Below are 15099 nucleotides of genomic sequence, written 5' to 3'. Positions count from 1 at the left end.
AATGAGTACATCAAACAACACAATTTTAATTTAAATTTAAAATGAACAACCATATTCTGGCCATTTGTATAGATTTGTAAAAATGAACATGAACAGATTTTTTTTTTTTTTTTGAATGAATGAAAAATAACTATTGAAAACAACAACTGTAAACTGATTGGGGGGCTGGGCTAAAGAGAGAAAGAGAGAGGGATGGAGAAAGAGAGTAAATATGGTTAAGGGTTCTTATTTGTACAAGAACTTTGCTCGTCTGTCTTCCTGAGTGGCAAATTTCTCGATGACCCTGGTGTTGAAATCAGGAAGTTCTTGTGTGAGTTTTTTCTCTATGGACAGCATAGCCAGAGCGTTGAGCCGATCCTGAGCCATATTGTTTCTCAGGAAAGTTTTTATCCTCTTTAAAGTAGAGAAACACCTCTCCGATTCTGATGTTGTCATTGGTGTGGTGATGAGGATGTTAAGAAGACTTACAGTTTCGGTGAATGTGTCTTGAAGGTTGTTTTCCATCAGAACCTGATAGAGCGCCAGCGCACCACTACAACTCTGAAACTCCTCGTTGTCGTAGATCAGGGACAGTTCTGTTTTAAGTCTGGCTTTGTCCAATGAGGGATAGGCTTCCACTGTGGTTTGTAGTGCTGCATCTGGAAAATTTTTGCTGTGTTGTTGGAACAAGTCTCCTTGCAACAGAGTGGCGCTGACAAGGTGCTTGGTGAAAGAAAACCTCTCCTTGGCATGGCTCATAATGGTGTCGCACACCTATCCAATAATATATAATTGGTAAGAGTTAGATTCAGTGGTAAGACTTTGGCACATGTCTCATGTTAATCATTATTCTGAAAAAAAAAATCTGTCCATAACAAAACAAAACAGTCATGACCACTATATCAAATGACATCTGACAGCATCGTCATTAGATTTTATCTGATGATCCGATTTAAATCAGACCAAGCAGCTAGTGCTTACCTCCAGTGCCAAATGGTGTTGCCTGTCTTCCCCCAATGTTCTCCGTCTCTTTGTGGGTGGGTCTTGAACAGGTCCCCTGTACTCCTCATCCACAACCAGATTAGGAAGTGCCTCCCTGATCCAATACATAAGTTTCATTAATGGCTTCTGAAAACTGAATAGGGATATATTAACCAAACACAAACCAAACAAAGGTTGTGTTCTAATTACCGGGAATTACCGGATTTAATTAATAACCGGACCTGGTTTAATGGCTGGGGGAAAACCAGTGCAAGTAAATAAAGGCCCTGGCCATAATTTCAGGAAATAGCCTATGGTATAGGCTACATCAAATCATTACTGGGAATATACTTCATCAAATATACTTAATCAAATATTTTTCATAAAATTACTTCAAAGGCTGATATAAATCAAAATTATCTGAATTCCATTAAACATTTAAGTCACAGAACACAGAATATATGCAGAGAATTTGATAGAATCTATGCATAGATAATTAACATTTATTCTAGGTTACATATTTATGCTTTTATGCCTACCTGATAGCCTGCATGCGGCTGATGAATGTCTGGGTGATCCCTGCGATGGTGACAGAATCGATGTTTCTCTTCTGTAGGTGGTTATACAGCATGTCTACATGTGGCATTATCTTGTGAAACAAGGCCAGGAAAAAACAGAAAGCTTCGTCTTCCAGCATTCTCACGAAACCACCGGCATCTCTCTTTGTAGGGGCATCAAATCCTTCACTGTTACGGATGGTCTGAAAACACCTCACCAGATCGTCTTTATGTTCATACACTGTATTCACAGCACGACTGTTGAAGTTCCAACGGGTTGCCGATGCACTTGGAAGTCGGTGCGCCACCACCTCGTCAAGCACTGCAGTCCTCTTGCTCGATTTAGTAAAAAAAGAAGCGAATCCTGCTATGTCGGAAAAAAAGTGACTGATTTGAGGGATGTGGGAGGTTGCTTGTTGCATTACCAGGTTTAACTGATGGGCATAACAATGTACGTAGTGAGCGTTAGCATAAATGTCCTGTATCTTACGCTGCACTCCTCCAGTGGTACCCCTCATTACAGCGGCCCCATCGTAGGCCTGGGCGATCAACTTTCTCTCTTGTCCCTGGGGGAGGATGAAGCGCAGCCTCTCCGATAAGGCACTGGCTATTGCATCTGCACAAGCATTGGGTAGCTTGATGAATTCAAAAAAACGCTCTTGAATACGGTTTCGTTGGTCAATGTATCTTAGCACCATGACTAACTGACAGTGTGTAGAAATGTCAGTGGTTTCATCAGCTTGAATGGCTAAAAACTTCGCTGCCTTTACTTCTTCCACGATCCTTTCTCTCAGAACTGCCAACATGCAATCCAGGATCTCGTTCTGGACTGTTTTCGAGGTGCCTTTAAATACAGTAGCATTTTCAAGGTGTTGCCTCAAGTCGTGATCAATTGATGCCATCAAGTCGACTAAACCTCTAAAAATCCCTGGATTGTCTGAGGAATCACTTTCATCATGTCCCCGCATTGCTAGCTCAAAAGCACCACAAAACTTAATACAATCGATGATTTTAGATAAAATATGACGGTTTTTATCTACCTCTTCGTTGTGCCTTCTTAAAGCAATCCGATGTCCATCATCTAGCTGCGCCGCTATGCTAGTTTTCCCTAGCACAGCTAGCTTTACACTGTTGTCCATATGAACTCGTGAGCTTTCATGTTTCTTGATTCGTTCGGAGAGGTGCTTTAAGTCGGTTTGTCCAGATTGTGTCCACGTCAAATCACACTTGTCACTTTTGAACAGTATGCACGGGAAACAAAAAAGTGCATTAGCTGTTCCACAGCCTGTCAGCCACGACTTGCGCTGGAACCAACTCCGACAAAAAGTCCTGTTGTATGCTTTTGACTTCTCCTTCGTTGCCTGGGTTAGTTGAATTTCGGGCTTGTCAGGTCCCAACTCTTTAACTTGCAGTTTTTCTGCCATTGTCCTTCTGGCAAAAGGGTAGGTTAGAAGCGATCTAACCGAATTTGGGGGAGGCTGTGCCTCAACCGTTAACAATACCGCTGCCATCGTCTCTCTCTGACCTTATAGCTCACTTAGGCTACTGACTGAGGTAAAATTCTAGAACAGCAAATCTTTGCGCGTTTTCTGCAGGGGCGCAATTTTAAGCGCCCCCAAACCATTTAATTCAGCGACGCTGATAGGTCAAATATTTATTATTTTCCCCTGGCAACCATTTAATGATAGGCTATTTCGCTGCATATCAAGGGCGCTTTGACGAGCGCCCCAGAAGAAGAAAAACACCATTTGTTGGTTGAACTTTAATGAGTCAGCTGGTGAAAATGTTAAAATACGCCTGGCTGTATATGGGCACACACATAGTAAAACTATCATTGATGAATTTTTTAAAAATATATATTTTTACTCCTCCACATTTGGGGGGGCGGAGCCCGAGCGCCCCCTATGGGCCAGCCGCCACTGGAGGAAGATTAAGAGGAGGGTGAAAGTCTTTCCACATTAAATGTAAATAAGAAACACGTTTCTAAGAAATGTTAAGTACTCTTTAGATACACAGTGGTATGCTGACTCGAGAAGTGGCTCATCGAGCAAAGAACGAGTGGGAGAAGCGTTTCGATGGTCACCAGTCGACTAAAAGCAGTAACGCTAGCAGAAGAAATGAAAATTGAACATTTCCAAGGAGGTCCGTCTTGGTGCTTTCGTTTCATGAAACGGTGCCATTTTTCCATCTGGACCAGGACTACGGTAGCGCAGCAACTTCCAGCGGATTATAATGAAAAGCTGGCCATCTTCCGCTCCTAGTTCAGCAAACACATCGCCGACAAACACATCCAGCCCAGCCACATCACTAACATGGACGAGGTGCCGCTCACTTTCGACATCCCGCTGAGTCACACTGTGAAGAAGGGGACCAGCACGGTAGCGATACGCACAACGGGGCTCGAAAAGTCTTCTTTCACTGTTGTGCTTGGCTGCCATGCTAATGGACAGAAACTGCCGCCTATGGTGATTAAGAGAAAGACTTTACCTAAAGAGAAGTTTCCAGCAGGAGTCATCATTAAGGCAAATGAAAAGGGCTGGATGGATGAGGAAATGATGAAAGAGTGGCTGAGGGAGGTGTATGTAAGGAGACCAGGTGGTCTTTTCCACGCATCACCATCGCTGTTGATCTGTGACTCTATGCGTGCCCATCTCACAGCCGATGTGAAAAAACAAGTGAAGCAAATGAACTCTGAGCTTGCTGTCATTCCGGGAGGCCTGACAAAGGAACTCCAACCGCTGGACATCGGTGTGAACCGGCCGTTCAAAGTAAGGCTGCGAGCGGCGTGGGAGCGATGGATGACCGATGGAGACCAGTTTCACTAAGAGTGGAAGGCAGCGCCGGGCAAGTTACGCCACAATTTGCGAATGGATTGTAGATGCTTGGGCTAACATGTCTGCTGGCACTGTTGTTCGAGCTTTCGCAAAAGCCGGCATCATTTCCGAGGAGCCGCACGGCACAGAAAGTGACTCTGACAGTGAAGAAAGTGAACCTGGAACGTTTGATGGAGATTTAGCGCAGCTGTTCAATTCAGAAACAGACGATGTGGACTTCGATGGGTTTGATTGATGACGATTACCGGTAATAAAAATGTGACTACCAAACTCAGTTTTGCTCCTGCTCTATTTTTAAATACGCACAGGTTGTTGTTGTTGGACGTAGCAGAGGACACCATGAGAACGTTAAAGGGGAAAGTGTGGACGTAGATTGTATATAAAACCCACGCCCTATAATCAGGTGCGCCTTATGTGTGTGTTAAATACAGTAATGGCACACATAACTGAGACTGCGCCTTTTAGTACAGTGCGTCTTATGGTCGTGAAAATACGGTATATCAAATTTACTAATCAATTATCATATAACTAACCAACCTGCTTAATCATCTCCAGCACCCTGGAGGACAACGAGGAGAGTTTAGACACTCTCCAAGATTTCAACAATCGGTGCTTCCAGGACAGAGTGATGAAGAAGGCCCAGAGCGAAAAGATGTCGCGCGGAAGACTCCCACAACATCACCCACCGGCAAAGACACTGACTCCAAGATGTCTGCAATCGACACGCGATTGTCCAGTTTCGATGAGAGGTTGGCCCTGGTGGAGGTTTTACACGGGAATATAAATGTCTGAGAGAGTCTGAGTTCAGCCAGCAGCAGGTGGAAACATTTGCTGCTGAAAAACGCCACGCTACGAGAGTCTGTCATATCTCTCACCGAAAATGTGACCCAGCTAACCATAGAAAACAAAAATAAAAGACTTATCGATCTACAAGCCCGTAGCATGAGAGATAACCTTGTGCTTTCTGGTATTCCAGAATCTGCTGGAGAGGATGTGGAAACAACGGTGAAAAGCTTCATTAAAACACATCTGAAGCTGCCGGAGGACACCGTGAAGAACATCAGTTTTGAAAGAGTGCATCATATGGGGGCCAGGAGGTCGGGGGCCGGGAGACCACATCCTATTGTGGCCAAATCCGGCCACTTCAAACAGAAGGAGCAGGTACAGAGTCGCGGTAGGGAGTTTAAAGGAACAGACTTCAGCGTGAACGACCAGTTCCCCAAAGATATCCTGGAACGACACAAGGTCCTGTTCCCAGTCCGACATAGCTTCATTCAAGAGGGCTCATGTACTGTCATCGCCATAGACCAGCTCTAACCTCCTAACTTCTCAGCAACTTTCACAGATGCACAGTGGAGAGTGTCCTGACAAACTCCATCACAGTGTGGTTCAGGAACTACACCACTCAGGACAGGAAGGCTCAAAGCGGGTCATCAAATCGGCACAACACATCTGTGTAGTACCACTTCCACCGCTACAGGACATTAGAACACTCTGGTCAGGAAAATGGCACACAATATCATCAAGGACCGCACCCACAGCACACCGTTTACACTCCAGCCATCTGGCAGACGCTACAGGAGTGTGAAAGGACAAACGGTTTCTACCCAGAGGCCATCAGGCGTCTGAATCACGGACTATGTTAAACTGTTGATCCGAAACTGGCAACTTTGTACACGCATACATAACACAATTACCAGTAACCTGTAAATGTGCAATTTTTGTCTGTCTACATGTACACCTTGACATTGCACTCTCTGCATATATTATCACTGTGACAGTGTTGAAACTACTTGCACACATAAGCTTCAAGATCTACAAAGCACTGTTTTACTCAGGATTACTTTTTTAGTCGTGTGAAGGGAATATGCAAAGGAAGGAATTTCGTTTCTCTGCGTAACCATTTGAATATGACAAACTTCTTGAAACACGAAAATAGATGAATCAATATCCCTTCCGTTTAAGTGGGAAGCAGATTTATCGATCAGCATAGACCAAAGCTTCTAGTCTCAGGTATGCTTTGTCCCGCCTTTGCTATTGTGGTTGATGTGGGGGTAGAGACGGGCTTAGGGCGTGTGGGAATTCCCTAGGGATGTTTTCCCTTGAGGACTCAACCCAGGTGTCGTGGTCATGACCTGGTTGGGGCTCTCGGGTGGTGTTTTCCTGGTGGCTGCGTACAGCAGGGCTGGGCTGCCTCGGGTATCTGTGGGGCTTGGCAATGCTGCTGCCGTGGGCCCCGGTCCAGATGGGCCTCGGCCCCCTGGCCTTGGTGGATTCCAGAGAACAGAGATGCCTACTGGGGTCAGCGGGGGAGCTGTACAGCGTCCAGAGGACGTTCTGTGCATTCAACCCCACCTCTGGTGCCGGTGCCCACCTCTCAGTTTTAAATGCATGTAGACATTGAGGGTTCTTGGCAGGGGCCGTGCTGACAGGTGTGAGTGGCTGTGAGTTACATTCAGAAGTCTGAAGGTTGAACCTCCTCAGTATAATCCTGTGTGAATTAAAAACGCTTTCTCTTGAATTACTCTTTCCAGAAGAGGTTTAGGGTTGTGTATGATAAGAGGCTGTGGGTCCGAGTGGCAGTGGGAAGACTTTTGTAAAAACGTGACAGAGCCAGAAACATAGCTGCGGATAAAGTCAAATACTCGTGTAACTAACTTCTCTTTATTTGTGCCAATAAACAAAAGCAGCTTGTACAACAAATGCAGTACTTTTCACAAACACTTCTTCTGCTGTGCCAAGAGAAGTAGTCCTTCAAGTAAAAAGCATCAAGATCAAAACTCCTAAAAGACCAAAAGACTAATACTGTCACGGCGAGTGAGAGGAGCCGTGTGAAAATTAGAGGATCCAAACGCAGGCACTTGTACAGGTGAGAGGGTGGTTTAATAAACACAAAAGAAATGGACAAAACAGCAAACGGAGAACTGAACTATACTGGGTTAACTAAACTACGGAGCCTGAACAAGAGCACAAACCTGAACACGAATAACAGCGAGCAGAAGACGGAATGATGGTTGGCGGCAGGGAAACACACAGAATGAAACAGGGTGGATACGCAGACGGACCAGCAACAACAATGACTAAAGACGTGACTTAAATACGCACAGAGAAACACAGGGAGATTACACACAGGTGGTGGACACAGCTGGGAGTAATTAACAAGACGAGACAGAGGTAAAACTGAACACACTCACAAGAGACGCAGACCTTCACAATAAAACAGGAAACAAGAACACTACACCAAGACGCAGACCTGACACTGAGGGACAGACAGAGAATAGCACATGGAACCTGAACTAAACATGAGATGCAACCGAGAACTATTCCTTAACACAAATAAACAGAAACATGAAACTCTAATAATAGACATCATCATAATAAGAGAACAAGAAAACAATCCCAGATGCAAAAGTAAACAAAAACATAATAAACTCAAAATACTGGGTCCACCAGACCCAGAACCGTGACAAATACTGATATTTCAGTTACATCCTGGTGCTGATATTTTGAGTATTTTGGTCCTTGGTTACTTCATTTCTGGAAATGTTCAAAAAGATGATGTTGTAAATGATGCCACGGCAGATCTGTTACTTTATATAATTGACCAGGTAATGGATTAAATGACAATGATAGCGATTGGGAATCATGCTACAGACTTAACAACACTCCACTGCATGGATGAAGTCAGAGTCCCAGTGTAAAAGGAAAAGCTGGCTGAAGACCGTCTTTGTTATTGTTAATAAAAACTGCAAGACTCAAACACATTTGAATTATTGCTCACCAGTGATAAAAGCATCAGAACGGAAAGTTACCAGTGGAGTTTATACTAGTTTCCTTTCATAATCATGGGAAAACCATGACATTTAAACGAAGTGTTTTATCGGTCGTCTCAGATAAAAAAAAAAAAAAACTTTTAAAGACTTTTAGTCGAACGACTAAAGAATGAGCGATTCATCTTTGCGGAGCTTTGCAGTATAAACAGCTGAGACACAACTAACTCCTGTAACAGTGTGAGACGTTTCTGCTTCTTCACTCATGTCAGTTTATGACTGAACTAGTCAAAAAGAAATAAAAGCAGAAGCATATACTTGGACTCTTACGTTCCATAGGAATGTTTCTGTGTAATGCTTCTATGGACAGTTCCCATTTTTAATATTCACTAATCTGGTGGACACTTTCTGGCTCTTTGTGCCAAACATCAGTTCCAGGACCTTTCTGACCAGCAGACCTGCTTTCAGGCTGGGTTTAGTCACAGCCCATCACAGCTGATAAGGCTGAAACCATTCTGTACAGAGTCACCAGTTACAGGGGTTTTATAGTCTGTTTCTGGTCATTTCAGTTCAATTAAAGTATTTTCTAGTTGATTTTTCAACTCCAAGGTTGTGCAAAGTGTCCCCTGCCAGCTGATGATCACTAAGAATGAGGAATATTGGGATCAATTTGAAGTCTCTCCAGCTGTGACCCTCAGCTGATTCAAATCAAATCTGTAACCTCAAACCATCCATGTAACATCCCTGATGCTTTGTGCTGTGTTACAGCTGGAGGGAAAACCTGCAAACAGATTCCATTAACAAAAACTAAACAATTCAACTCGAATTAGAGCCAGGTTGGGGTTTGATGGCTCAGTTTATCGTCCTTCCTGAAATCGACTCATTCCTAAAATTAAGACGAGCTGAAAAGCAGCAGCTCTGTGGACACGTAGCAGTCTGTCAGGAGTCTCCATAAATATAATCTTGACTGACACAACAGGGGCAAGGATTTCTCATTTGGCTGATTCGGTTGTTCTGTCCTTACATCAGGAGACGAGACAAGAATTACACCAGTGAAGGAAACAAGCAGACATGTAAGTTTCGCCCTGCCTTGCTTAAATTGCTTCTCCAGGTATTAGACCAACGTTTATCATCTAATTCCTGATTTTGGACTTGTTTCTCTCTCCCCCCCATTTGTGCTTTGACTTCAGAGCAGGTTTGCATGATTGATAGTTTAAAATAAATGTTTGAGCTCCTCTTCCGTCAAGATTTTGACCAACTCAAACTGAAGGTTAGAGCAGCAGATCTATTATTAGTTTTTATGAATGTTCTGACATCAGAGCAAAGGCGGGTGGGGAACCTAATGAAATGCGTTTAGAGCCGTGTGCAGCCTGAGCTTCAGGGTCACACTCCGATTCTGACATGACCATCTGCCACTGGAAGATGCCATGTGACAAAATGTGTTCTCCTCCCCCCCTTTTGCACAAGTCAAGGAGCGTGTCAGGTTACACTTCACTGTGTGTTATACTTGTATAACTATGCATGTGACGAATAAAGAACCTTGAAAATAAGGCCCCTTTCAGTTTATGGGAGCAAATTGCAAAGTTTGTGCATAATTTTCTTTAGCTCGGAGGAACATGATCTGCTTTCTCAGCATTAAGATTTCATTTTCACATTTCCTGTAAACCTGCAACAGGAAGCATTAACCGTCCAGCATGTCGGATCATGAATTTGATCTGAGGTTCTAGCCAAACTGAATGTAAGCTAGTGTGAAGTGGGGTTCCCCCCCATCTGCATGCACAAATTGTCTTTCGCTTAGTTATCAGTTTATTTTGTTAGAAAGAAACAAATTGCCTAGAATTGCAAACTAAACCAACTGAGTTGCAAACTGATTGCAGTGTTTTATCTTTAGAGCAACCATTCAACAAGATCAAGAGCTCATTGCATGGTTTTGCTGCAGTCTTGATGGTTTTCCTGTAATGTTTGAAGTTCTAGTAAACCCATCTTGACGGATCTTGAAAAGCAGGTGACCATGCAAAACACTGCAGCATGCATAGCTCCAAGATTATTCACCCCTAGCTAGGCCTGTGATGGGAGACAAAGCCTGAGTATTGAAATGAGGCACTGACAAGGCCCTAGAGCAGAGTCAGACATAACCGTGAGAAGGACCAACTGAAGCACTCCCAAAGGACAGACTTATAAACCATCAGTGAACCAGCCGGGAACAGGTGAAGGCAATCACACATGTGATGCTAATGAGGGCGGGGCAAGCACTAACCTTCAAAATAAGATGTGAAGTAGCTACAATAGAAAAAACTCAGTCGAAACAAAAGGAAAAATAAATAAATACAGAAATATTAAAAGGACATTTTATTGTCCAGCAGAACATTAAGAATATTCAACAGAAACTAAAGTATTGAAGCTCCAGACCTGAAAATCTGCCCACTGATCACTTCAGGCTCTCAGATTTTGACCCACTAATAAAAGATGTGAAGAGAAACAAACTCCAACACTCAGTTTTCATGTACACACAATGAAAAAGCAGCAGAAATCATTTATTAATACATTTTTTATGAATTGATTCTGAACCCTGCATGTTTTCCCTCTTTTTTCTTTTTTATCTTGAAGTGGCTTTTTGGACTTTCCCTCCTCTGTTCCTTTTCCCTCCTCGTTACTGTCTTGTCAGAGCCACCTGAGCCTTGTTAATCCTCAGTGTGAGTCAAAAACATAAGATTATGATAGCAAGGATAAAGACTTGTGGATGTTTTGCATCTATGTTGTAACTTGCTGTGATGTATCTACACCAGGTAGCCAGCGTTTCCCCTCGCAGCATCTTCCTCTTCTTTGTTCGTTTCTTTCAGATTTCCTTTCTGTTTAGTTTTGTTGGGTTTTTTCCAAGGTGAGTTTCTCGTGTGGCTTTCTGTGATTTTTACTGTCCTGTTTTGCAGGGAGGCCCTCGTTATTGCTTTGGTTGGGTTCACCTGTGCGTTGTTATCCTGCCTCCTGGAGCCAGTGTATTTAGTGTGGCTTCTCTCTCTCTTAGTCTTCAGTAGGTTGTTGTGCCTGCTGGGTCTTGCTGTTGCTTTGGGTCTTTTAGTCAGTATATAAGTTGGTGTTTTCAGTGTCTATATAGAGATTTTAATTTCTAAAGGCTTACTCCCTTCCCATCTGCAAGCTGACAGCTGTCTTTCTCCCAAACAAAATAAATCCGCCCGTCCATAATTAGCAGAGACATAACTACTCGCACGGCTTCCAGCATCAGAGTGAATCAAGACTACTTTACAATACACTATGCAGTAAAAGACAAAACACACATGTGATGTACTGAGATATTAGCCTTAAAGATAAAAATAATCCCAACACTAACTCTGCCACTATACAACATTAAAACAAGCTGCATGTTTTACTAGTGACTCCCATTTTTGATAAAATTTAAAGCTGATGGCATCTACTCCAGATCTTCCATCAAACACTGCTAACTTGGCGTCTGCGCTCCATGCAGGGCCACAAACTCTGGTGCTTTCCTCTCAAATACAAGCATTTCAAAGCCAGTGCAATGGTAGACCCTTCCCTCTACTTCGAGGGCCAGTGTCCTGAAACTTTTACATGTGTCGCTGCTGCAACGCCTGAATTTAAACTTTAGTAGCTCATCAGCCAGACTCTAGACTTTGACTGCATGTTGAGGCGGCAGTTCAGCATGTGGCAAATCTAAGGCGTGCCAGAAGGCCTCATCTCGTTGGTGTCACTGGTTCCTAATCGCCCCACGTGCGACATGGATCACAGATGACGTACACCTGCCAGTGACACTGCGTCATCACTCCAGGGTTCTGGTGGTCATGGCTGCAGCAGAACCACAAGAAACTTGTTTAAAGCGGTTCTTGTTCATTAACTAGTTTAAAAACTACCATCTGCATAACTGACAAAGGCTAACAAAGCCAGGGGAAGGACTATATACACAGACTAAAAATGTATCTAAAGTCAGTTATTTTATTTCATTATTTGTGCTCTTGCCTCTACCAATGAGGACACTTTTTGCCCAGTAAAGGGAAGAGCTACCTCGATTTTAAACTAAGTTTTGTCATTTTGCTCAAAGATCGTGACACTCGCTCTGAACAATCAGCTCATGTGGAGTTGGCACATATCTGTCTCACTTTGAGATTTTCCTTTTTCAGATTAAACACATTTTAACGTGGTATGCAGTGTAATAGACTACACTATTAACAATACGATATGTTAAGATATAAGGAATGACACAATATATGTGATTTACCAAATAATAAATATCCAGGGTTGGCAGACGTGATTATAAATGTCACGACAATAGACAGCAACATTACAGAGTTTGTGCAAAAGGGTGCAACTATTGCAGTGTTTACAGTGTATTGATGAGTTGTATACGATAATGGCCACGGGCAGGAATGATTTCTTGTGTCATTCAGTGGTGCATTATGGGTAATCTCAGTCTCTCACTGAACGTGCTCCTGTGGCGAGCCTGCATGTCATGGAGTGGGTCGGAGGAATTATCTTTATCCTGGACAACATTCGCCTCTGACACCACCTTAAGAGTCCAGCTTCATCCCCACAACATTGCTGGACTTGTGGATCAGTTTGAGTCTGTTGGCATTAGCAACACTCAACCTGCTGCATTTCTAGGAGTCTGGCCACAACAATACAATACAATACAATTTTATTTATATAGCACATTTAAAAACCTGAAGGCACACCAAAGTGCTTCACAGTAACATGGAGAGTCAACATAAGTCAATAACAGGGTACAAATCGGGCACCAGCACAGACAGGATAGAGGCACTAACAGACCAGGAGAATTGGATAAATACAAAATCTGCTGAGAAGACAAAAACAGCAGTAAAATTAATAAAAAATAATAAATTTAATAAAATCTAATAAAAGATTTAAAAGTTTAAAAGATTTAAAGGGTATTAACTGGTCGGGAAAGCCAAGTCAAATAGATATGCTTTTAATCTTGATTTAAAGGATTGGATAGAGTCCAAGGCACTAATAGAAGCAGGGAGGCTGTTCCAAAGGTTGGGTGCAGCTGAAGCAAAGACACGATCGCCTCTGGTCTTCAGTCTAAACTTAGGTTGGGCCAGGAGTAATTGACCTGATGATCTTAATGCACGACAAGGAGTGTACAGATTGAGGAGGTCAGTGAGGTAGCTGGGTGCAATGTTATTCAGGATTTTAAAAGTGAGTAGCAAGATTTTAAACTCAATGCGATATTTGATTGGTAACCAGTGTAGATCAACAAGAGCCGGAGTAATAGGGTCAAATTTTCTAGTTCCAGTAAGAAGGCGAGCCGCAGCATTCTGAACGAGTTGCAGCCTTCGAAGAGAGAAGGCTTGGAGACCACAGTAGAGAGAATTACAATAGTCTAACCTGGAGGTCACAAAGGCGTGGATGAGTTTTTCCAGGTCCCTGTGTGGTATATAATGCTTAGCTTTAGAAATCTGGCGCAGTTGAGGGAAAAAAAACCAGATTTAAGTACAGATGATACTTGCTTATCGAGCTTAAAGGAGCTATCCAAATAGACACCCAGGTTACACATAGAATCAGAGAGAGAGTTAGCTAGGGGCCCCAGCAAGGCAACAAGCTGGTCTCGAGGAATATGGCTGTCGAACACCATAACTTCAGTTTTTTTTTTTTGTTTTTTTTTTTTTCTCATTTAAAACGAGAGAATTTTCTGACAGCCAATCTTTATATCGTAATCTCATATAGTAGTCAAAGATGGCGCCAGTGTGTATGGCAGGCTGTCCTCGTCTCTGCTGTCGATCTCTTTTCCTTGATATTTGTTTATTATTTGTTATCTTTCTGGCACTATGCCCCTCACATGGTTATGCATTAATCACCTATGACCGGGATACTCTGTTAAATCTTCGTTTCCCCCTCCTATGCTGGGTTGGATCAAGGCTGGAATTTGGGAGACGCTACCTTTCCACGTATCATCTCTTCCACTGGTTCATACGGTTCCCCTCTCTGCTCCCCGCCTAAGCGCTATAGGAAGCGGGGCAAACGGAGTGGGTTTCAGGTTCACTTAAAGGCTTACCTTAAAGCCTTTGGGCCTTGCATCTTATTCTTAATGAATTTATCATTGTTAGTGGGCTGTGTCCCGACTGCCTTTAAACATGCGGTAGTGCACCCCGTTCTTAAAAGTAATTTCAATCAGAAAGATCCTGCCAATTATAGGCCAATCTCGAAGCTTCCGTTTTTATCAAATTTTAGAGAAAGCAGTCTTTCTCCAAATACAAGCTTACTTAGTTGCAAATAATATCGCTAACAAATACCAGTCTGGCTTTAAGCCACACCATAGCACTGAAACGGCCCTGCTAAGAGTCTATAATGATCTTCTTGTATTTGCGGACTCTGGTCGCCCTGCCGTTTTTAGTTTTATTGGATCTGTCTTCAGCCTTTGACATGGTTGATCATAATATACTCTTGAGGAGGCTAGAGCATGTTGTAGGCATCAAGGGTTCTGCCCTTAACTGGCTTAATTCTTACCTCACTGATAGATCCTTCTCTGTTGTGATGGGAGGATACTCTTCCTGTTGCCCCTCTCTGCTGTGGTGTGCCCCAGAGGGTCTGTATTGGGCCCTTTATTATTCTCTTTGTATATGCTACCCTTGGGCTCCATATTTGAAAAATACAATATTTCTTATCACTTTTACGCTGATGACATTCAAATCTATTTGAATGTCAGACCCATAGACCATCCTGAACATTGTCTGACAGATGTTGAAGGACTGCAGGGACGACTCTGGCCCTTCCTGTAAAGTGCCATGGTGTTTTTAACCCAGTCCTGTTTGTCTGTGTACTCAAAGGTCTACATTGACCCTGTGGCTTGAAACGGGGGTCAAGGGTTTCCTGGTCTTCCTTAAATCCAGTCAGTTCATTGGTCTTTGTCACGTGGTGTGAGCAGAATCATCTGCAGCTCAACGTGGCAAAGGAGTCGACTCATCACCCCTGCTGATGCATCCAACCACC

General features: G+C 43.1%; 1 protein-coding gene across 1 annotated transcript; it reads right to left on the bottom strand.

Moving 5' to 3' along the window:
* Nucleotides 1-225: 225 nt before the first annotated feature.
* On the bottom strand, nucleotides 226-3224 carry LOC134630275 (zinc finger MYM-type protein 1-like). Its single transcript, XM_063477429.1, has 3 exons — nucleotides 1500-3224; nucleotides 961-1075; nucleotides 226-753 (listed from the first exon to the last, which is right to left on the bottom strand). The coding sequence occupies exons 1-3, from the start codon at nucleotides 3026-3028 to the stop codon at nucleotides 226-228; spliced, it is 2172 nt and encodes a 723-aa protein (XP_063333499.1). The 5' UTR covers nucleotides 3029-3224.
* Nucleotides 3225-15099: the final 11875 nt, after the last annotated feature.

The sequence above is a fragment of the Pelmatolapia mariae genome, linkage group LG7 (assembly GCF_036321145.2).
Source record: "Pelmatolapia mariae isolate MD_Pm_ZW linkage group LG7, Pm_UMD_F_2, whole genome shotgun sequence".
NCBI classification, from domain to species: domain Eukaryota; kingdom Metazoa; phylum Chordata; class Actinopteri; order Cichliformes; family Cichlidae; genus Pelmatolapia; species Pelmatolapia mariae.
The sequence above is the reverse complement of the archived record's forward strand: the minus strand, read 5'-3'. Positions and strand labels throughout refer to the sequence as shown.

What these genes read in the sequence shown, in the direction of transcription:
- LOC134630275 (XM_063477429.1), bottom strand. Translation starts at nt 3,028, where the DNA reads ATGGCAGCGGTATTGTTAACGGTTGAGGCACAGCCTCCCCCAAATTCG. An exon ending in AGCCGCATGCAGGCTATCAG is followed by an intron (nt 1,076 to 1,499) that starts GTAGGCATAAAA and finishes GTATTGGATCAG; the next exon opens with GGAGGCACTTCCTAATCTGG. An exon ending in AACACCATTTGGCACTGGAG is followed by an intron (nt 754 to 960) that starts GTAAGCACTAGC and finishes ATTATTGGATAG; the next exon opens with GTGTGCGACACCATTATGAG.